The 23188-nt window shown below is 55.6% G+C and overlaps 1 protein-coding gene across 2 annotated transcripts in view; it reads left to right on the top strand.

The window, feature by feature from the left end:
* Tpcn2 (two pore segment channel 2) overlaps positions 1-20310 on the top strand; it is a 30796-nt gene extending 10486 nt beyond the window's left edge. For both annotated transcript variants that reach the window (XM_015999004.3, XM_042258247.2), the window contains 18 exons: positions 2906-3005; positions 3801-3866; positions 4738-4802; positions 5134-5216; positions 5709-5790; positions 5924-6010; positions 11238-11357; positions 11512-11571; positions 12456-12584; positions 13345-13394; positions 14852-14951; positions 16061-16132; positions 16677-16750; positions 17115-17196; positions 17343-17425; positions 17968-18049; positions 18780-18874; positions 19679-20310. In XM_015999004.3, coding sequence (XP_015854490.1) covers positions 2906-3005; positions 3801-3866; positions 4738-4802; positions 5134-5216; positions 5709-5790; positions 5924-6010; positions 11238-11357; positions 11512-11571; positions 12456-12584; positions 13345-13394; positions 14852-14951; positions 16061-16132; positions 16677-16750; positions 17115-17196; positions 17343-17425; positions 17968-18049; positions 18780-18874; positions 19679-19757 — 1509 coding nt within the window. In that variant the 3' untranslated portion in view covers positions 19758-20310. The remainder of the gene's footprint in view (positions 1-2905; positions 3006-3800; positions 3867-4737; positions 4803-5133; positions 5217-5708; positions 5791-5923; positions 6011-11237; positions 11358-11511; positions 11572-12455; positions 12585-13344; positions 13395-14851; positions 14952-16060; positions 16133-16676; positions 16751-17114; positions 17197-17342; positions 17426-17967; positions 18050-18779; positions 18875-19678) is intronic.
* Positions 20311-23188: the final 2878 nt, after the last annotated feature.

The following is a 23188-nucleotide window of genomic DNA, read 5'->3' as shown; positions in this document are numbered from 1 at the left end:
AAGTTCCTGGCCTCTGACTCTGGGTCCCTGCCCTGCCCAGCTGCAGTTGAGGCTTGGGCTCTAGTAACTTGTCATGGGGAGGTGTCCACCTGTCTGTCTACAGGGACATCTGCCTTGGTTGCTCAACTTTAGGTTCTGTGTGTCTCTCCTCACATCTAGCAAGGGTTATGTCCCAGCCAGGTCTCTGTCCTCCAGCCTGGGCCATTCTGCATCTCTGCATCTGTTGTGGGGTATGGCTGGTACGGTCACAGCCGGTCACCTCATGACATTGAGGTGACATAATGGAGCTGTGCTGCCGGGGTGGGAGAAGACAAGATGGTGCCTTCCAACCTTGGGGTGCTAGGGTGGTCCGTGTGTACCTGGTGTACCTACATGTGAGTGTCACTGTATCTGTGTGCCTGTCATCATAGCTGCATGACTCTCCAGATAACTCTTGTCTGCGGGTGTCTCCGGATGTGTAGTGTGCGACTGTGGATGTTCCCTGCCTCACCTGTGCCCAGCAGGTCTTCCAACCCTGTCATTTTCTTGTGACACTCATGTCCTCCACCGCTAGTCATGTGACATGTGCATGTCTGTGAGTCTGTGTTTGTGCCATTTGTTTCTATGCTTGTCTGTGTCCCGTGTGTTGCGTGTCTGTTGGTGTCTCTCCATGTACGTGTCTGTGAGTGTCTGTGTCTATAGGTGAGTATGCATGTCTGTGTCTGGGTGTGTCTCCATGTGTATGAATGAGTGTGTTTCTGTGTGAATATGGGTGTGTCTGTGTGCATGTCTGGATGTGTCTCCATGTCTGTTTCTCTGTGTCTATATTTCCATGTCTTTGTGTAGTGTGTCTCCTCTGTGTTTGTAGGTGTCTCCATGATGTGTCTAGTGAGTGCCCGGGTCTGTGTGGGCAGGGGCAGGGGCTGGACTGCCTTCCACACCCTGAAGACCTCTATGTGACTGCCCCGTGACTATGATCGCTCTTGTTTCTCAGAGCCTGGGTTAGGGAGTGTGGGGGGCCTCTCCCCAGGAGTGCTATATCTGGAGCTACCAGAAGATTCCTCCTACAGACTGGGTTTCTGCCCTGTGAAGGGGAACTAGGCCCAGCAGGATGAGGGTTGTGTAATTGAGGGTGACTTCCTGTCATGGTCTTCCTATTCCCTGTCCTCTGTTGTAGTTGGGAGGGTGTGAGGACTGAGCCTTGCTGAGTTCCTTGTCCTTGGCCGTCTCCACCCTTGCCAGCCTGGTCTAGGAACAGGCTGAGAGCCTGCTGCATGTCCGCATGGTCCAGCCTGGTGTGTCCAGGCTTGTATTGGCCGAGGACGCAGCAGCTAACCTTGTCTGAGCCCCTTCCGTAGGCATTGGCTGTAGCTGCTCCACCTGCTCCCCACACCCTCCTCACCACATGGTGCTGGCATTTGGGGCATGGGGTGTCCCTAGGTGCAGCGCTGTCAATACGCCTCACAGGCCGTGTGCCGCATCAGGCCATGTGCCGCATCAGGCCGTGTGCCTCACAGGCCGTGTGCCGCATCAGGCCGTGGCCATGTGTTGGCGGTGGGCTGGGTGGGAACCCAGGTTCTTACAGCCGGGGTTCCCTCCGCTGCCTCGGGCCCATGGCTCAGAAGAGCCTACACAGCTCGTGGAAGGAGCAGATTTATGGGGGTGCTGCAAGAGGCCTGCGGGGAGATGGGCCAGGCCAGGGCCTCCTGCCTTGGACGCCTCTTATCCCTCTGCTCCGCAGCCTGAGTCTGGAGATGGATGCAGGTGCTAGACCTTCCTTGACCAACACGAAACCCTCCCTGAGCTCTCTCAGTGAGCCCTAGAGAGACCTTCAGTCCTCTGATCCTGTCCCTGGACATGTCCTTGGAGGATGGCTTGTCCTCTGGGCCCCTTAGCTGAGCAGTGTCTTTGAAGGAGTTTGATGTCCTGAACCCGAACCCAGGTGGGGCTCCCTGGTCCTCCAGTAGCAGCAGCACCCTGCCTCTCCCATGCCCAGCATGTCTCTCAGCCTTGTTGCTTCTTGTGACATTCATGTCCCCCACCCCTAGTCATCATTTGCGGTCTGTTACCACCGACCTGTTGTCAGGCCCCATGTGCGGCAGACAGGTGACAGTGCTGCTTTGTAGACGAGACAAGTGGGTTCCGAGGTTGATGCTTGTCCTGGATCCCGTGTGGCGGGGAGGCTGCGTCAGGTGGCTGCTTGCTGGGCTGTTGGCAGAGCTTGGCCTTTGGATGGCGGCGGCACCTTGGAAGTTGTTTGAGGAGAAAGTTGGTTCTGTGTGCATGCCATCTGCTTCCTGTAGATCACTTGCCCTGTTTACATTGCCACCCATTTTCTAGCTAGAGTCCGCAGCTTGGTGGGCACAGGGTAGCTCTAGGGGACATCCGAGAGTTCAGGAGTATGGAGTTGAGGTTACTTTGAGGCAGATACACTGCCCATATTTGCTGCCCTCCATGTCAGGGAGGACAGAGGCTGGGAGCCCATGCATGGCTACCCCTGTTGACACCTGTGGTAAGCCACAGCTGTGTGGATAAGGAGCGCCATGCTTCTGGAACAGTGAGTCTCTTCTGTGGGGGGAGGGTCCCATCCCAAATCACTAGAGACACCCCACTCCCCTGTGGCAGCTTCCTTGAGCCCACACTTACCAGTCTAGGTCTTTGCCCATCCCACCCCTGGCTCCAAGGAGACTGGCAGGTCCTTCATGTTGTTGCTTGGCTGCCAGGTTCCTATGCTCACTCTGGTAGGCTGGCTCAGGGTTTCTGTCGAGGTTCTGGATCGGCCATCGTGGTCAGAAGCCTGCTGACGTACCTGCAGGCCCTGAGTTCAGAACCTGCTGGCAAGTGATGGGCAGATGCAGGTCAGGGGTGCTGACTAAGACCTCAGCCGGGGGACAGAGGTCCAAGTGGCTACCTCCTCTGCTCTCAGGATGAAGCACAGGACAAGGAGAGGCTGGCCTATTTCCAGAACCTTCCACAGGCACTGATGTCACTCCTACTGCTGCTGACGACTTCCAACAACCCAGATGGTAGGTGTGGGATGTGGGAGCTGGGAGGGGCAGAGAGCCTGGCCTGGGAGGGCCGGTTGGGATGCTGAGTTCTGGAGCTTGCCCCGAGTGTGTGAGCCCTTTGCGTTAGCATGGGGATATGGTACTGGGTCCCTCTCTCTACCTCCCACCCTTTGTGTTCTCGGTCCCTTCCAGTCCCTTCTTCCCTTCTTGGCTCGCTTTGTCTTGTCATTTTATTCCTTGGAGAAACTGAAAGTGTGTGGTGGTCTGTGGTGATGTGGCGTTGGTCAGTGGTTCCTCTATAGTGGCCTCTTTGGGGCCTGGCCACACTCCCTCTCACCGCCCGGGCCGGCTGTGAGGTGCATGCCATTCAGGCGCATCGAGGGTGAGAGACCTCAGGTCTTACCTGGCCATGGTCGGGTGCCGCCAGGTCCTCCAACTGCTCCAGTGTGAACTGTGCCAGGACAGGAAGGCTGCAGTCCTGATATCTGCTGTTGCCTGGCCACTGTGGCTAGTGCCATTTATCCTGGTCTCGGGTTTCAAGACCTTGGAGACCTCCCCTGAGGACAGCCTAGGATTCCCATCCCAGAAGTGCTGTGCAGCTTGACCCGAAGCCTGCCCCTGTGGGAGAGCTGCTGTGTGTCTTGGGGTGTGGTCACAGGCAGGTCCATCAAAGAGCTTCCATCCCAGGGGGGTACCAGTAGTGGAACATGAAGTCCTCAGCCCCCCTGTCAAGGCAGATCATGCGGGGTCAGGATGGACATGGGGCCGGGTGCTGCAATGTGTGTTCAGCCTCCGACTCTTCCTTTGTCTCAGTGATGATTCCTGCATATATCAAGAACCGGGCCTACGCCCTCTTCTTCATAACCTTCACCTTGATCGGTAAGTGCTGGTGGTCTGGGTAGACACCAGGCAGGTGTTCACCCATGCCTGACAGGATCCCTAGGCTCAGGAGTGGCTGTAAACTGGCCTCTGCTTTTCTAACTCTCCTCAGCTTGCTTCTTCACGTAACTTTACCTCAGTCTGCCCTCACCCTGTAACTTCCCATCTCCCACACCCCTTAACTCGACCTTAGCCTGCTTTCACCTTATAGCTTTACCTCAGCTCATCCCCTAGACCTTCACCTTCAACTGACCTCTCAGTGTGTCCCCACCCTGTCATTTCACCTCAGCCTGCTCCCTCAGCTTGCTCCCAACTTACAGCTTCGTCTCAGCTTGTCCGCCCTGTGTCTTTACCTCACCGTACTCCCCACACAGCATCACTGCTCTGTGTCGTCTCCTCAGCACGGTCCCTCTGTGCACTGCTGACCCATTCTTCATCTCAGCCTGTCCCACCCCTATAGCTCACCCAGTTTCCCACCCTGTACCTGTGTGTGCCCCGACACCACCGGTAACTTACCTCAGTCTGCTCCCCACCCCAGCTTCATCTTAGCATGCCTGCTCCACTCTTCCCCCTGGTGGTATGTGACAGACGATGTCCCTGTCTGTCTTCCTATCCATGGCTAGGAATGCTTGGCCTCAGCCCATTGATGGCCAAGGATGCAGGAGTCTGGGGGTTTGTGTGTGTCCCCTGTTATGAGACAGAAGGGAACTCTGTGAGTGTGACTGTGGTTTGGTCATCCTGTGCTCCTGGCCACCATGCCTAGGCTGGCTGAGACCTTTGAGCCCGAGGACGGTTTTGGTCACTGGCTGCGGCAGGCTCTGCTCCGCTGGCCTCGGGTCAGGTGGGTGGTGTGTTTTTTTTCCTTTCACAGGAAGCTTGTTTCTGATGAACCTGCTGACAGCCATTATCTACAGTCAGTTCCGTGGCTACCTGATGGTGAGCCGCCCTGAGCCCCTGCTGAGCTGTGCCAGGGCTGGCCCCAGAGGCCAGGCAGAGTGGGCCCTGGGTCAGCTGACCTGATGGGACAGGGAGCCGGTTGCTCTTGTGGACCAGCTCAGAGACATAGTGAGCCACGGTCGGTAGCCATCTCTGCCTTGCCATGGCTGGCCTCCCCGCTTTGAGGACTTTCCCTTGGAGTGGTGCCCAAGGAGTGAGGGGCTGGCTCTCTAGGCTCCCCCTTAGCACACTCCCCAGGGCAGGGCGGACAAGGACGGAGATGTGTGTGGGAACTGCCGGAGCTGGGTGTTCAGAGCCGTGCTCTTTACAGAAGTCTCTACAGACCTCGTTGTTCCGGCGGCGGCTGGGAGCCCGTGCGGCCTATGAAGTCCTTGCTAGAGACACCCCTGAGGCGTGAGTGCCGGGTGGGGCCCTCCCCGAGGGCAGTATGCTCTTTTGCTTCTGGGAAGGGGAGCTGGGTGCTCATTAGGGGTTTCCTGAGTAGCCCCTGCTGGCTGGCGCCAGGCTGGATATTCCATTTGGAGCTGTGTAAACTGCCAAGCCCTCAGTGCTTCCGATATCCTGTTTGCTTTTGCCTGAGTCCACTTGTGTCTAAGGCAGGCTTCCACACTGCCAGGTGGGCAGAGGAAGGAGGCAGGCGGGCTCTGGTGTGCCACTGAGAAAGTTCTGGGCTTGACCTCTCAGTGGCAGCAGAGTCTGCTGTCCCTCTTTATGGGGGGCGTCTCCAGGGGATCTCAGATGGGGCCTGTAGGACCCTACAGCTCACCCCATGGTGGAAGCTCACCAGGGCTCCATTTCCATTTAGCAGGGTGGATTCCTAGCCAACTTCAGGCCGGAGGAGCTGGCACTGGACATGCTTACTGGGGCGGGGTTTCTTTGCCACAGAGTTGGGGTAAATCCTGAGGACTTCCTCCGAGTACTCCAGAAAACCCAGCTGAGCGAAATCCACAAACAGGCCATCATGCAGGTTGCTGCTCTTCCTGGGTCTGCCCCGGCTCCTACTGGGTGGGTCGTCAGCCCAGCGCTTACTGCCCCTGGGTTGAGAGGGGCCCAGGCCTCGCTCCCCATGGCCAGTGGCCCACCTGGCCTTCCTTCTACAGAAGGTGCTCTCCTATGAAGGCCGTCCGATGCTGGCCGATGAGTTCCAGAAACTCTTCGATGAGGTTGACAAAGGTGTGATCAAAGAGGTAACTAGGCCTGCCCTGTGCCACCTGTCCAGCTTGGGCTAGTGGGGTTCTATTTCCCATTGTTTCCAATGTCCACTTGCCTGCCCTGGATCCCCAGTCCCTGGGGTTGGCAGTGGGAATCCTTCGGCTCTTGGCAATTTGGGGTGAATTTGTTGGCAGGAGACATTTACTATTTGGGAAAACGGCCCGGGGAAGCCCAACACAGGGGAACATTCCACAGCATTTTTGTGTCTGAAACCAAGTCCCCTGGCCGTTCCTCTGGGAGGTCTAGATGCTAGCCCTCTCCAAGGCCTTTGCCTCTCGCTATTGATGCTTGTACAGCTTATGCACAGTCCCTTGGGGATCTTTGTGTCCTCTTCAGCTCCAGTCAGAGGACAAGAATGCCTGCATGTTCCAGTGTGGGTGTCTGGGGTGAGCAACCTTGCCAGGCATAGCTCAGGGATCCCAGGCAGGGATCTGCTGTTCCTGCCAACCAGCCCTGGGAGAACCAAGAGAGGTCGGGAGCCAGGACAGGCTAAGGTGGGGTGGGATGTGTCCTGCTGCGTGAAGCTTTGACAATTCCAGTGCTGTGTGACCTGGCTGCTTTGCATGCCTTAGGACACACCATAGCCACAGGAACTGACTCTAATGTCTCATGTCCTAGAAGCTGGAAGCCTGAGATGGAGACATCACAGGCCCAGCCCCTCTCAAGGCCTCTCCGTATGGCTGGCCGATGGTGTCTTTTCCTGGTGTCTGTATATGGTCATCCTCTGTGTGTATGTGTGTCCCAAAATCTTCTTCTTACAAGGACATAGTCATGTGTAATAAGACCCTCCCCAGCACCCCACATTCACACAGTCACCTCTGGAAAGGTATTATCTACAAAGGCATAATATTCTCTAGGGGTGGGGCTGCGCTTGAGTGGATGGAGAATTCTGTGGAGCGTGAAGGGCCAGCCCTTCCTGTTAGCTGCTTCAGGAGGGTCTTCTTTTTTTCTTTTTCTTTCTTTTTTGTTTTCCAGGAGGGTTTTCAGCTTCTGTGGCCTCAGGTCCCCATCACAGGTGGTTGTCTTTTTTTTTTTTTTTTTTTTTTCCAGACAGGGTTTCTCTGTGTAGCTTTGCGCCTTTCCTGGAACTCGCTCTGTAGACCAGGCTGGCTTTGAACTCACAGAGATCCCCCTGCCTCTGCCTCCTGAGTGCTGGGATTAAAGGCGTGCGCCACCACCGCCAGCACTCAGGAGGCAGAGGCAGAGGGATCTCTGTGAGTTCAAAGCCAGCCTGGTGGTTGTCTTAAAATGATGTTTTTCTCGGGCCTCTCCAGGCCTTCTGGAGGCATGTATTTGTTGCTGATGTCCTTCTGAGTGTCCCTTCTGCCCCCACCTTGGGACACAGGAGTCTGATGATAGTGATGTATCAGCAGGGGGTGCTGTGTATATAGTCTGCCATCAGACCTCTGCTTGGACCAGGTGGGCGTTGAGGGCCCCTTGACTTGGGGTGTGGGAAGCAGATGCTGTTGAATGCAGCTTGCAGTGATTAGGGACGGGCCTCCCAGGACCGGGGCCTGGGAGGCTCAGGTGGCGGTTCCCAGCCTGGGTAGGAGGTCTGTTGCCTCAGGAGGCTGCTCTTAGAAGCCACATGGGCTGAGTTGGTTGCCACCCAGTCTTTTCTGGGTACAGTCAAACCTGGGCAAGAGAGCAGCCTCCGTCTGGGTTCTGTTTCTTGGTCTTGCCCCACAGTGCCAGCTGGGCTGGCCCGGTTCTCCCTACACTGGTGCTTGCCAGCCTCTGGGGAGCACAGTAACCGTCACACTTGACCCCACCCTCTCCCACTGCCAGGACATTGAGATGTCTGTCCTCCTCGAGGAGGAGCTTCCTGCAGCGGAGCTACAGAGGAAGGACACACAGACTGTGTCTATCAGTCGAGGCCCAGGAGAGCAGGCTCAGCCTGGGGACAGCCTAGCACTTGAGCCATATCCCTCCTCTGGCCCCCTTTCCCAGCTACGTTTTGGATTCTCTGAGACAGGGGCTCCCTATGTAGCCAGGGCTATCTTTGAACTCACCATATCGTCCTGGCTGGCCTCAAACTCACAGAGACTCACTGTCTTTGCTCAAGGATGCCGGGGTTGAAGGTATGCATGACCAGACTTGGCTTTCCCAGTTGCTTATCTGCTCTGTGGGCCATGCTCTTTCTGATGGTCTGGGATCTGAAGCCTAGGACTGGGTCTTGAGACGTGTGTTCGAATCTGGAAGTTTTGAGAGATCCTTTGAGAGTACAACTGTACTGGATGGTGTGGGGGGCCACACTATCTGGTGGTGTACCACTCTATCCTTTAAAACGGAGTGCAGTGGGGACTGTATTTCAGTTTTGAGGTTCAGTTACTTAGGGGTTGCTAACTTTAGGGGCTGGCTGTGGTTTTTGGATCGGCCCCTTCAGAGAGGCACCCTGGGATAGGTTGGTGCTATGGCAGCCTGCGTGACCTGCTTGTCTGTCGTCAGGAGGCTGAGTGTATGTTGGTAGGTGCAGAGCAGGCCCTGTGCAGCTTCCAAAAAATCCTTCAGTGAGGGTAGCCACCAGTGTAAATGGTGAAAGACTAGAAAACCCCCATCACTGCCCTCCCTCTCCAGAGGCAGCTTCTGTCACGTGGACACTGATTGGTTTAGCTCTCAGTTGCTCAGGCGTGTGTGGCTATATCCTGCTAAGTCTGAATGTGATGGAGATGCTGAACCTCTCAGCAAGATGTTAGTGTGCTTCCAGTCAGGCAGAAACCACAGAGGGACTGTAAACAAGGCCCCCTCCCTACCAGGAAGTCTCAGGTGTGATGAAAGACCTGCTGTAGAGGAGGAAGAGCTCTGGGGTGAGGGACAGTGCCCGAGGAAGGAAGACCTTAAAAGGGGACCTTCCCCAGCCGGACTCAGGCCTCTGTGGAGAAGTGTGGCTTATGCTTCTAAAGAGATAGTGGCCCAGACCTCTGGAGAAGGTTTCCGGACATCTGTGGAGAGTGTGACTGAGATTCCTGTGCAGAAGATGACCCAGACCTCTGGGGAACAGACCTCTGGCCTGCCTGAGCCAGTGCTGGTCTGTGGGTCATTGGCAAGTGAGAACAACTGTACTGGATGGCGTCCGGGGGCCACGCTATCTGCAGCAGAGGCCAGGGTGTGCAGAGCGCTGAAGGGCCTCTGGGCAGGCAGGCAGCCCCTGTACACTAGCTCACATGTCAGCAGGTCAGGCTGAAGCTCTAGGGTGCCAGGAGGACTCATGTCTGGACAGTCACTTGTCCTGATGCCACACCACTGCATGATACCTAAAACTGCAGGGGCTGCACACTCCTGTCTTGTCCCGCACTGTCTGTTGAGAACCACCCCATGCCTGCTGCAGGTGAGGGATGCTGACAGGAACTGTGTTCACAGTGAGGCTGGTGTTGACAGTGAATCAGAACCCTTCCCAGAGGAGTTATTCTGTTCAGCATGGTGTGTCGACTTTTTCCCGTGGACACCATCCCGTGCAGTTCTAGGTGTATTTGTCCCTGACACGGAGTTCATGAAGTGTGGGATCTCTCCACTCTTAGTGATGCATCTCTCTTCGCTGCACCCCACTGGTGGCCTTGATCATTCTCCATTTGGAGCTGTCACCTGAAATGTGGCCTTTGCTAGTCACTGAAGTCAGTGGTTCTGTTTCATCCCTGAAACTTACCGTGTATGTGTGGTGGTGCTCCCACCCTGGGGGCCGCAGGAGCATTCTCTCTGCCTGTGGACTCACAGCACATCAGGCTGGCTGCCTCTGTGGCCCACCGCCGCCGCCGCATCAATCTGCCGCAGCCACCATCCCACGCTGTCCTTGGACATGGTGGAGAGGTGTCACAGGAAGGCACGGACCTCAGAAAACACTGGGTCTCGTGAGGCTCTCCCCCACGGCTGTCCACTCTGGATGGCCACAGTGCACCTGGCTTTGTCGTTATGTTGTCCCCGACCTTGGTGAGGCAGTGTTAGGGATGTTTCACAAAGTGGTGTTCATTTGGTATGCTTTTACAATCTTAGCTATTTATTTGTTTGTTTATTTTTGTTTTTTCAAGACAGGCTTTCTCTGTGTAGCCCTGGCTGTCCTGGAACTCTCTCTGTAGAGCAAGCTGGCCTCGAACTCAGAACTCAGAGATCCACCTGCCTTTGCCTCTAGAGTGCTGGGGTCAAAGGCATGCGTCACCACTGCCTAGTGCAATTTTAATTTTTATTGTATTTTATGACCTTTTGCGTGTATCTATGTGCATACATGCATGCCACAGTGCATGTGTAGGTCAGAGGACAATGTTCTCTTTGTCCACGTGGGCCCCAGGGCTAGAACTCAGGTCATCAGGCTTGGCGACAAGGCCTTTACTCACATATTTTATGTATATGAGTGGCTTGTCTGCATGTATGTGTGTATACCACTTGCGTGCCTGGTCCCTGTGGAGGTCAAAAGAGGGCATTGAATCACCTGGAACTGGAGTTATAGGTGGCTGTGACATACCATATGGGTGCCAGGAACTGAGCCCAGGTCCTTTGCAAGAACAGAAAGTGTTCTTAACTGCTGAACCATCTCTCTAGCTCCCATGCATTTTATTTATTTGTTTGTTTGTTTATTTATTTAGTTTTTTGAGGCAGGGTTTCTCTGTGTAGTTTTGGTGCCTGTCCTGGATCTCACTCTGTAGACCAGGTTGGCTTCAAACTCACAGAGATCCACCTGCCTCTGCCTCTCGAGCGCTGGGATTAAAGACGTGCGCCACCACGTCCCGGCTGCATTTTATTTATTTATTTTTTAACCATTTTACTTATTTGATATGTATGGGTGTTTTTGTCTGCGTGTATATCTGTGCGCCACATGTGTGCTGACGCCCTCTGTGGGCAGAAGAGGGTGTTCTATCTCCTGGGACTGGAGTTAGAGATAGTTGTGAGCCACCATATGTGTACTGGGAATTGAACCTGGGTCCTCTAGAAAAGCAGCCTGTCCTCTTAACCACTAAGCCATCTTTCCAGTGCTCCCTGCCCCGGCAGCATACATTTCAAATGTCAAATGACTAATGTGACATGCTTTACATACAAGTCATTAGACATTTAGATCATTCTATATCTAGCTATATAAGGTCACTGGGACTAGGCTCTCATGTGTCTGGGATTACTTCTGAGGCCAGATAGGGCAAGGCAGGAGGATGTCACCCCAGAACAAGAGGCAGGTCACCTGCCTCACCTCAGCTCTGAGAGTGTGGGTTCCCTTGGTAGCGCCCGCCGAAGCCCCAGTACCAGTCTCCGTTCCTGCAGAGTGCCCAGTTCCTCTTCAGTCACTGCTACTTCGACTACCTGGGGAGCCTCATCGCTCTGGGAAACCTCGTGTGTATCTGTGTGAGTCGGGGCTTACCCTGTGGTGGTGTGGGAGGCCCTCTCCTGCAGCCAGCCTTCCCTGTCTCTCCCCCTCTGCCCCCCTCCGCCCCCCTCCACCCCCCTGCACGCTGTGGCTGGCTACAGTGGTAAGCCATCCTCCCCTGTGGCTTTGCAGGTATTCCTGGTGCTGGACTCAGACCTGATGCCCGGGCAACGTGATGACTTTGTCCTGGGAGTGAGTTCGGGGGCTGCAGGCCTGTGAAGCTGTCTCAGCTTTGCCAGGGACTGAGCAGTGACAAGGAGCAGGGTGGAGACAGAGTGGCTGAGCCCAGGGCGGTGATCCCTCCCAGGGCTAGAGGCTCTGGTGATACGGGCAGAGAGTGTCTGGGTGGGGACACATGGGCCCCTGCTTAGGGGAGTGGGAGGCCGAGGGTCCTGGGTCCTGTGGAGAGAACAGACCAGCTGGGCTGCAGTGTTGACTGGGTCCTGTGGGCTGCCTGTGTGGCTTCAGGCTTTGAGCTTTACCTCCGAGAAGTAAATGTGATCCTTTCTGATGTTAAAAGGTTCTGTCAAATTCCTTGGGAATTGAAGCTTTTCGCTTTGAACTTTGAGCAGAAGCCTGTTGTCCTCATGTTAGATTCTGTTAGTGGCTTCTCAGAGGCTGACGGCTCAATGAAAAGAACTGTCATTACACCTGGGGAGTGAACCTCCTGTGGTCTGTCCTGTGGTGGGGGGAGTCTCCATGACCCCTTTAGAGGAAGAGCTGCTGCGTTTTCTTCAGAGGCCATCTTCTTGATGAGCTCACACCCCAAGCGCTCTGTCCTGTTGGGGAGACAGGTTCCCCAACAAGCTCAGGTTCCCCCTGGGAAGGGCTAGCCTAGAATGTTCCCTTTCAGTGCCTCTTGGCTGGGGAGGCCTGGGTCAGAGGAAGATGTGCATCCTTGGGGTCTCTGTGGACCTCAGAGATAGGACAGAGCAAGAAGCAGAAATACCAGGGATGGGGGACGGGTTCCCAGAAGGGCAGCAGAGGAGGTGGGGGGAATGCCATGGCCACAGGCCTAGCACCAGCTCTGGGGATACAGTGGGTGAGGCTAAGGCTGGCCTCTTCTGCCTCTTCAGATTCTTAACGACGTCTTCGTCTTGTACTACCTGCTGGAGCTGCTGCTCAAGGTGTTTGCGCTGGGCCTGCGGGGCTACCTGTCCTACCCTAGCAACGTGTTCGATGGCGTCCTCACCATTATCCTCCTGGTAAAGTCCACGGAAGCTGGGGTACCTCTCCTGGCAGCTGTGGGAGCCTGGCTGGTAGCTTTGCCTGGACTCTTTGGGTTACAGCATAGTATAGATCTTTCAGGCAGTGTAATGGACTGCCCAGGAGGAGGTAGGGCTCCTGACTCGAGGGACCTGGGGTGAAGTGCATGACGGGATGCAGGAACTTGGTCTCCATTGTGTAGGAGTGCTGCAGGGGCTGGGCCACCACTTCTCATCCTCGGGAGGTCCAGCAGGACCCAGAGCTATCAGCATAATGCCGCCCCTGGCAAAGCCCTTCAGTGCTTCTGGTTCACAGTGCAGCCTTGGTGTGGGCAAGTGAGTGTCAGGGGTCTCAGCTACCCAGGGTACCCTTGGGAATCCTTGAACTTTCTTCTTCCCACTTGCTTGAAGTGAGGAGCTCACACTTGGTGTGGATGTCACAGCAGTGACCTCAAGTGACATTTTGAGAGCCAGTGGGCCCCTGGGGACATGCATAGAAAGAGTTACTTGAACCGGGACTTTTGGTCCATCCATGATTAAGTGGCTTCCGAAGTCCTGATTCCTAAAGCCAGAGTATTCTTGCTGACAGAAGTCCAACATCTGGATGTTTGGGGCTAGGACTGAGCTCTGAGTCCCACTGCATGCCCAAGTGATGGACTTAAGTTTTGGGATTCTGTTGCAAGCTGCCTGGGATGGCACTGCTGGAGGTGCCGCCTGGGTTGGCACTGCTGGACGATGCCCCCTTCTCTCTGTGGTTCAGGTTTTGGAGATTTCTACTCTGGCTGTATACCGATTGCCGCACTCAGGATGGTATGTGATTGCAGAGAACCTGGGGACACCACCTGAGCAGTGACCTGTCTCACTGCACCCAGGCGACAGATTCCGGTACCACACGGGGGCCCTGGCCACTGGCATGCACTGTTCTGCCAGTAGGGCTGTTGGATCATGAGCTGAGTCTGCCCTGCATGGGGGACATGCAGAAATGGACACCACTCCTTGTTCAGACCCCTTTGCAGTGGCCTGGTGGACAGAGGTGTTCCCTGTAAGGTATTCTACCAAGTGGCCATGTCTCTTCTCTCCCACCGTGTCCAGTGTGGGAAATGAGGCCCAGTACAGGTCTAGGGGGTCTGGAGTCACAGACTGATTGGGCTGGGTCCCTCCGCTGGAGTGTGGGAAGACCCCTTGCTAGTGTCTGCCCAGCATGTGGCCTTGGCTTGTCCCCGTGCTTGGTGTCTGTTTGCTTTTTGTAAACGGTGTCCCTGGCTTTCCTGAGGTGTTAGGGCACTGTTTGAGCCCACTGACCTCTATTCTTACTGTACTGAGAGACTTGTGGGTAGGGTCCCGGGACTTTTGGTATGGCTGGTGGGTGTGGGTGCCAGGCTTGAACCAGCACCTTTGTTGGTGAGGCCACCCTGGGCCAGAAGGACACATTAGGTTGCTATGAAAGAGGCTCCTGTGAGCCAAGACTTGGCTAACACAGGCCTGGGGCCACCAATGTCCACTTTGGATCCCTGCCCTGCCTTGTCTTGGACAGTGACGCAGTTGGGAGAGGCTTCTGAGGGCTGGGGGTGCAGCATGGACCTGCAGAGTGGCCCCTGGGGTGTCTGCTGGGAGAGCTTGGAGATGGGCAGGGACAGTCTGCCCACGTGCCAGGCAGGAGCCATGTGAGAGCAGTGATCTGTTTCCGGTGTGAGCCAAGTCCTTCTCAAGCTTTGCCCCATCACCTTGAGAATTGTGAGGGTGACATTTGGGGCGAGCGTGGCTTATGTTTAGATAGGAGTCCGGGTACAGAGAAGCCCTGGGGATACTGGAGTGGAGTGGTGGCCGCAGGGTTGGGGGTCAGGACGGGATCATAGGATAGGGAGTTAGGTCAGGAGAGGGTCAGAAGTCATAGACCCAGATGGGGACAGGGTCGGTGATGGGACAGGGCCAAAGGTCAGGTAGTAGGTTGAGGTTGAGACAAGCTTCCTATCGGTTCTTCAGGAACTGAGCTCAGCAGACCTGGGACCTGGGCGTTGAAAACTATCTCTGCCTTCATGCTATGGGGCTGCTTTGGGAGGTGTGGCCATGGCTGTGGCTGTGCCGGGAGGTATGGCTGTGGTTATGGATAGGTGGGTATGAGTAGGGTATGGCTAAACGCAGTCTCCCTCCTCCTGGGAGCTTTTCCTGCTGGGTGTCCCTACAGTAACTCTTGCTGTCTGTTCACCCCCGCTGCCTAGCCCCTCTGTTCCCCTGGAGCTCCTAACACGGCTCCTGTGTCTTCCCAGGATGCCCAAGCAGTATGGCCCGCTGTCGCTTTGGGACATGACGCGGCTGGTGAACACACTGATTGTGTTTCGCTTCTTGCGCATCATCCCCAATGTGAAGGTATTGTCGAATCTCTCCCGCCCGCGCCCCCCCCCCACGCCATGGCTGGGTAGGGACACCCGTCACCGGAGCCCCTTAGGAACACACCTTCCAGCCCCCTTAGCGTCCTTGAGCTGCTAGGGTGGGGTCACTGCATCAAGAGCCCATATAGCAGGAATCTTAAAAGTTCTTATTAATAAAATCAAACCTGAGGCGAGTTATTGGGGTCCATGCTGGTAGATCAGAGAGACAGAACAAGCCACAGCTATCTCACCTCGCCGGATCCTCAGCTGGTCTTGTCTCCTCAGACTGGAGGCCTCTGAGTCCTCATCCGGAATGGGTCTCAGCTGAATTACTGCTCAAAAGCCTGAATGCCTAACCAGCCAAATGCTTAACCAGCCAAAAGCTTCTAGTTTCTGGTCCTCACGCCTTATATATCTTTCTGCTTTCTACCACCACTCTCTGGGATTAAAGGCTGGCGTTCTGGGATTAAAGGCGTGTGTCACCATGCTTGGCTGTTTCCAATGTGGCCTTGAACTCACAGAGATCCAGAGGGATTTCTATCTCTGGAATGCTAGGATTAAAGGTGTGAGTGCCACCATTTTCTAGCCTTTGTATCTAGTGGCTGTCTGTTCTCTGACCCCAGATAAATTTATTAGAGTACACAATATTTTGGGGAACACAATACCACCACAAGCCCATGCTTTCATTTCTTTTAGCTTCTGGGTCGCAGTGGGCTGGCAGGTAGAGGGTGGGCACAGGGTCTGGATGCCAGGATCGCAAAGGGACCTGTGACTCAGCACCCACAGGAGGCCGGGCTGTTTGGGGAGTGTGTGAGCATGCGTGTGGGTGTGAGTGTATGTGAATGTGTGTGGGTGTGTAGGGTTTGTATATATGGTGGATGTGTACAGGATGTATGTAGTGTATGGGTGGCTATGGGAGTGTGATGTATGTAGGTGTGTAGATGGCCTTGAGGCGGGTGTCCAAGTGTGTGTAGATGTGTGTGGATGGCTATGGAGTGGCTTGCTGGTCCATCCTGCTTTCCTGGTCAGGGTAAGGGTGTGTGTTGAGAGGTACGCTGTTGTCCCTGGGGCAGGAAGAGTCAGGCTAAACCTTCTTCTTACCCACAGCCAATGGCTGTGGTAGCCAGCACCATCCTGGGCCTGATCCAGAACTTGAGGGCATTTGGTGGGATCCTGCTGGTAAGTCTTGGGGCTCCTCTGGTGGTGGCCTGGGTGGGCTGGCTCTGTGGAGTCCAAGTCACATGTGGCTGGCCTGGTTCTGCTTTGGTGAGGAGGCCCACAGCAGTGTCAGATGCCAGGCTTGGTGGGTCCCTTCCTTCCAGAGAGGACCTGGGGTCACTACTATCCCCACTCTATGCCAGGGTCCTTGTAGTAAACTGTCCCTGGGTCATGTACCACAGTGAGAAATAGTGAGGACATCATGGATGGCCTTTCCAGGGTCCCCACTGCCCCTGGGGGCCCAAGCTTGAGGTTCTGCAAGATGCTCTTGTAGCCATGTGTGCTAGAGAGAAGCTGAGATGTGCCTGGGCCTCCGCTGGGGCCAGATGGCCTGGTCGTCCTCTGTGGAACCTGAGAAGCACACAGACCTCCCGGAGAGCTAGCCTGGTGCTTCTGAGCTCTCCAGCTGCCATCTTTAGGGTGGGGTCGTCTCTGTGCCCCCCTGACTCCCCTCCTTTGGCCTCAGCTGGCCCTGTGGCTGCACTGACAGCGTCTGCTCCTCCAGGTGGTGTACTACGTGTTCGCCATCATCGGGATCAACCTATTCAGAGGCATCATTGTACCTCCTGGAAACAGCAGGTGAGGCGCTGTCCATGCCCGAGGGCGAAACCTCAGTGGGCCCTTCCCCTAAACGTCTCTTCTAGGTGTCCTGACTTGGGTCTCCTGAGCACAACACCCCCACCCCCGTGGGGTCTAGGCTATGGCAGTGCTGGGGTGGGATTGGGGGTAGAGTGCTATCCTCAGAACCTGGAGGATTCTGGGGATGGGGCGCCTCTTGGGTCATGTCATATACTCTCCCTGTGTGGCCAGGAAGTGACGTCTTCCTTTGCCCTTTCCCCTGGGGGCCTAAGAGTCCATGCTGGGCTGAGGAGTTGGGCAGTGTTCAACTGCTCAGGCCCCTGGCTACAGCTACTAACCAAGGGACATGGTCTTGTGCCTCCAGCCTGGTGCCCAATAACAGCTCAGCACGGTGTGGAAGCTTCGAGCAGCTGGATTATTGGTCCAACAACTTTGATGACTTTGCTGTGAGTCCTCTGCCTTGTCCTCTCACCTGGGTCCAGCTCACCTGGGACCCCCACCCCGCCTCTGCCTTGCCCCTGTTCCCTGTTCCCTGGGTTCCTCCTCTGCCTTGTCCTGGGCCCTCCTGGACTCTACCTCTGCTGCCCCACAGGCTGCTCTGATCACGCTGTGGAACGTGATGGTGGTGAACAATTGGCAGGTGATCCTGGATGCCTATCAGCGCTACTCAGGCCCGTAAGTCTGTTTGTCCCAGCACTGGTTCTTAGTTGGACAGCAGAGAAGCAGGGCCTGGACTGAGAAGGGAATTAGTCCCTGACCTTGGAATGCTGACCAAGCTGTGCCCTGGCAGGCTTCAACCTTCATCCACACTACACTACACTGGGAGATAGCCAGGGCCCTGGGCTTATGCACTCTGGGGGTGCCAGTGTGGGAGAAATAAATGGTGTATATGATTGCCTGGGGCTTCTGGGGGTTTCCATGGCGTGCAGTCCTAGGGGAACAGTCAGGTGGCTCACTTAGCCCAAAGCTTGGAGAGCTTTGACCAGCTCAGCAGAGGGGCCTGGGTTCAAATCCAACTTGCTCCTCATGCTAGGCTTCCTCTGGTGTCTCTGGCACCTCCAAGTCCTGGTATTATGGGGACATTACCACAGTATACACTGTGGAGTTAGCAGCAGGGTCTGCTGAGGCCTTCACAGATGTGCTTTGGGAGCTGTTTTGACTTTCTGGAATGATCTCATCCCACTCACAATGGGTCCTGGCCTCCTTGTCCTTCACAGGTGGTCAGTGGTGTATTTTGTGCTATGGTGGTTGGTGTCCTCTGTCATCTGGATCAACCTGTCTCTGGCTGTGCTTCTGGAGGTATCAGATATCCCTGTCTGGGCCTGAGATTGGCTCCTGAGCTGTCTAGAGTTTTGGTGGGTGATCCCTGCTACCCACCAAGGCTGTAGGCTGGAGGGAGCCTGGCTGGGGGCCCCTGAGATGCTTGTCCTGGCTGGTCTGTCTTAGTTAGGGTTTCTGTTGTTGCAATGAAACACCAAAAATCAAGTTGGGGAGGAAAGGTTGGCTTATGCTTCCAAATCATTGTTCATCACATCAGGACAGGAACTCAAGCAGGGTAAGGACCCTGGAGGCAGGAGCTGATGCAGAGGCCATGGAGGGGTGCTGCAGACTGGCTTGCTCAGCCTGCTTTCTTATAGAACCCAGGACCAGCAGCCAAGGGATGGCACCACCCACCATAGTCTGGGCCCTCCCCCATTGATCACTAATTGAGAAAATGCCTTACAGCTGGATCTCACGGAAGCATTTCCTCAACTGAGGCTCCTTCCTCTCTGATGACTCTAGCTTGTGTCAAGTTGACACACAAAACCAGTCAGTATAGGGTCTGTGGGGTTCTCAGGACCCCAAGCTGGCTTGAGGCTGGAGTCGGGCATCTTGCTATTCCATGGGTGTGGATCTCATAGGCTCTGCATCCAGTTGTCCAGGGTGAGCTGCTCCCCACAGGGACTGTACTGTGACTGCAGACTGGGCGATGGGGGCGAGCTCTGAAGCTGGGGCCACATGGGTACTTACACCCTTCCTCTTGTTCCAGAACTTTCTCCACAGATGGGACCCCCAAAATCATAAGCAGCTCCTCGTTGGTGCCCACCAGAACACCTATCAGATGTCTGTGGAGCTCATGTTCAGGTGTGGGCCTTGAGAGTGCGTCTCTGGGGCATGGAGCTGAGAGTTGAGGGGAGGGAGGGTGAGGAAGGCCTTCTGGCAGGGTTCCTCCTCCACCCAGTCATCTGTGCTGCCACTGAGCTGGCCAGAGATGCTCACCGCACAACAGTGGACACTTCTGCTTCCACCAGGGACAGTGACTCTTCTCCACTTGTGGTCCAGCATGTGGAAGGGACCATCTATCCTCCAGTGTCTTGTAGCATCTGGTTGATGCCACGGGACACAGCCAGGTGGCCTGAAGGAGCCACACCTTCTCCTCTTGTGGCATCATGGAGATTGTCCTCCGCTTGTATAGAAGAGTGGCTGTCACCCCAGGGCCATCTGCCATGGGCTCCATTTCCTTTCACCAGTGTTGGCTGTGGCTGTGACCCGCCAGCTACAGTCATGCCAGTTGGTGTGAGAAGGGCTGTCTAGGCTTCCAGGCTTTTCATTTAATTCCTTTTGGTGCGGGGATGGAGCCCAGGCTGTGTGCATGCTACGCTCTTAGTCCCCTTTGGTGTGCTCATCACCACCCACCACCGCATCTGTATCTTCCTGAGGCAGGACCTCCATGCCCATGTCCCCATGCCCTGTCACAGCCTGTTTTGAAAGCACCTCCTGGTTGGGCACTGAGTCTGGGCCCTTGCAGACCTTGCCTGCTGTCTTTGCTTGCTGTCTCTGAGAGACCCAGGTCTGTCTCTGTCTCTGTCTCTGTCTCTGTCTCTGTCTCTGTCTCTCTCTCTCTCTCTCTCTCTCTGAAGCGTTCGTGTGACTGTCCCTACCCTGCAGGGATATCCTAGAAGAGCCCAAGGAGGAGGAGCTGATGGAGAAGCTGCATACGCACCCGTACTTGAAGCTGTGCAGGTGACGTCAGAGTGGCCTCCCAGCCGGGCTGGCGGGACAGAGATGCTGACCTGGGGGCCCATGCTGTGGAGGCAGCAGCTGGGAGAGACCAAGCAAGAAGAGACGGTGCCTGGGACAGTCCACTCAGGGACAGACAGAGGCTGGGACAAGGACCGCGGCTGCTCAGCAGCAGCCACCGTGCTGTCTCTGTGGCCTCGGCAGACGGGTGGTCGACACTGCAGGGCTGCATCCCTCCATTTGCTGCTCTTCCAAGCTGCTTTGGTGAGACTGGCGAAGGAGAAAGAGTGATTTTTGCAGGGCCCTCAGAGCCCAGGAAGTGAGAAGGCCTCAGCTCCAGGTCCCCTTGTTACCCAGAGCTTATCTGTGCCTTCAGCGTTGGTGGCCTGTGGGAACCCAAGCCTGCACAGGGTCTGTGGAGGGTAGCCGGCAGGTTTCTGGGGCATCAGGGGTGCTCTCACGTGTCGAGAATGTCACAGTGTCGGTGACTGTGATCAGGGATGCCTGGGGGTCACAGAGGCAATCGTTTTCCTGTTTTGTAAAGAATGAGCTTGTTCTTACCCTGCCCGTGCTTCTCTCTCTCTGCCCCAGGGCTGTTGGGTAGGGTTGCGTCCGTTGTGGACCTCAAAGGCTAAGCCAGAGGTGGCTGTTTGTGTGTGTCCTCAAGGTTTGTGGCAGAGGTGGCTGTTTGTGTGTGTCCTCAAGGTTTGTGGCAGAGGTGGCTGTGTGTGTGTGTGTCCTCAAGGTTTGTGGCCGAGGTCGCTAGGGCAGGAAAGTAGGAGAATCCATTGACTCCGGGCACTAGACTGGCCTTTGGTTTTCTCGTTTCAGATGCCAACTCTGGGGGTTGGTGGTGGAGTTTCTTGGGGTCTTTCAGGCTGTGGGCTGCCTCCAAGTGATGTTTGCCGTGGGCATTGACAAGGGATGGGGCTTGGGTACCCCTGTCTTGGGGCTGCAAGCTCCTGGGCTTTCCCCTGGTTTGGGGGAGGAATCTGAGGGACGTGTCATCGAGGAATCTTCAGGAAAGCACAGTGCTCTGGCTGTGAGTGCTGGGGAGGTACCGGCTCCCCACAGGAGGCACGGGGCACCCAAGCTCAGGAGCGGCTTGGGAATCCTGGTCATTTCCCTGACATCCTCATTGTGGGGCCTTTGAGACTCCTGAAGACAGTCTGAGAGCTGCCCCTCTGCAAGCTGCCTCCCTGCAGGCTGGATTGGAGGACACACCCAATTGTCCAATTGTCGGGAGCTGGGCTCGTCTCTGGCCCTGTGGCTGGACCAGACTGGCCGCAGTATATTATTGTCTCTGTTCCTTGATCCCGATGCTAAGTCTTGAGTGCCACCTACTGGTAAGATGGGCTCTGCTGATGCTACCGAGGCCTGGTGGCCTCTAAAACTCCCCAGAAGCCGCTCCTTGGTTTTCCAGGCCAGTTCACAAATCTCAGGTCCCCTGTCCTCACCTCATAGTGAGCCTGCTCCGGTGCCTGTCGGGTGGATGTCAGCCCTGGTTCTGCCTCTGCTGAAGCAGTGTTGCCCAGCCCACCCAGTATCACGCACCCTAGCTTTTGTGCAGGAATCTACCCTGCAGGGCGTTTTAATGAGGCAGAGCTGGGTGCAGGGAGATGGCTTCCACTCAGCGAGGGTACCTGAGATGATAACCACCGGAGTGTGTGTGGAGGGACCAGAGGAACCACAGTGGTGTTCTGGGGGCTTCCTCGGCTCACTGTCCTGTCCTGTTCAAATGCTGTGAGTCCCCAGTGGCCCTGGTGGGGGCTTTGTGCAGCACGGGTGGCCGAAACGGCCGTAGGGACAAGCTCTTGGAGGAGTGTGGGCTTGCGCTTCTCAGGGGGCCTTCATGGTTGCTCTGCGGGCTTCCCCGTTTCCTGTCGTCACCTCTTGGTACTGGGTACAAAAGCTGGAGCCTGAAGCACGCAGCGTGGGACAGGGCTGGTGTCACACAGCCCCGATGGAGTCTGAAGAGAAGGTGGGGGTGAGAGGTGGCCAAGGCTGAAGATCCTGGCGCTAGGGTCTGGGTCCCCATGAGGGGCCTTTTGTCCCTATGGCCCAGGGAGTGCTGGGGTCAGCAGGAGGCATGTTTGAAGAAGACAACTGGCTCTGGAGGCATGGGAGGCTGAGCCTGTCAGAGCAACAGTGAGCTCAGGTGGCGTGGGGTGGGCACCCTTGGCCTCAGCCCTGAGCTTGGGCTGCCCACACTTCAGCAGAGCGCTGTGTTGGAGTTGTTAGTCACGTCTAGTCCACACTGGGAGTCGATGAGGGGACCTGAGGATGCATGGAGACCAACCACATCCACCTGCAGGTCTCAGCCTGCCCTGAACACTGAGACATTTTCACTTTCTACAATGGACACCTTGGGCAGCAGCTGTCACCAGGGGCTCCTGTAAGTCCCTGACACCCAATCCCAGGTCATATTCTGAGCACTGCCTGGACTTGAATGGCTATGTGGCCCTGCCTCCCTGTTTTTTGTGAGCCCTCCAGGCCAGACCTGGGACCTGCCTAGGTCCTTGGAAGAGCAGGCAGTGCTCTTTACTGCTGAGCCTTCTCTCCAGCCTAGCACTTCCGGGTCAACCCTACACAGGGAACCTTCTGGTGTCTTTTTTTCTCCCTGATTGCCAGTCTCCTTAATGGGTGCCTTTGAACCATTTCCAGGACAGTCACCAGATACTGGTTCCTGTCATTGCCCACTCCACTTGTAGAGCTACCCAGCGTTGCCCCTGGCTCAAGTCTCATCCCCAGGGCTCACATTAGTCTCTAAAAGTGGCCTTGGGAACCTTTATTTGTCTAGATAAATAGTTCTCAACGTGTGGTTCGTGACCCCTTTGCGGGTCGAGTGTCAGACATCCTGCACATCAGACATTTACATTGTGATTCTTAACAGTAGCAGAATCACAGTCATGAAGTAACAACGAGATAATGTTATGGTTGGGGTCAGCACAGCCTGAGGAACTGTGTTAAAGGGTCGCAGCGTTCGGAAGGTTGGGAACGGCTGCTCCAGTCTTTATCATCTGGCTAGAAACACCACCACTACTTACTGCAGTGAGGTTCCAGCTGCTTTGCTGCTGCGAGATTGCAGGCAAATCACTTGCTTTTCTCAACTCTGGCCAGATGGGTGTGGTGGCTCACACCTTTAATCCCCACATCTAGGAGGCAGAGGCAGGTGGATCCCTGTGAGTTGCCGTCTTGGTCTACATAGTGAGTTCCAGGACAGCCAGGGCTGCGTATTGCAGCTCTGTGTGAAACAAAACAAGGCCAACTCCACATTTGGAGAAGACTAGACTTGCGTGTTTTATCATTTCCTCATTATCATTACTACTGTTACTTGGCACAGGGTCTCTGTAGAACCCAGTCCTCCCCCCTCAGCACCCCACTTGCTGAGATATTGTAAGCCACTGGCCCTGGCCTGAGTTTTCAAAGAGCTCTTGG

The sequence above is a fragment of the Peromyscus maniculatus genome, chromosome 1, assembly GCF_049852395.1.
Source record: "Peromyscus maniculatus bairdii isolate BWxNUB_F1_BW_parent chromosome 1, HU_Pman_BW_mat_3.1, whole genome shotgun sequence".
Lineage (NCBI taxonomy): Eukaryota > Metazoa > Chordata > Mammalia > Rodentia > Cricetidae > Peromyscus > Peromyscus maniculatus.
Note: the sequence above shows the minus strand (reverse complement) of the source record. Positions and strands in the feature narration are given on the sequence as shown.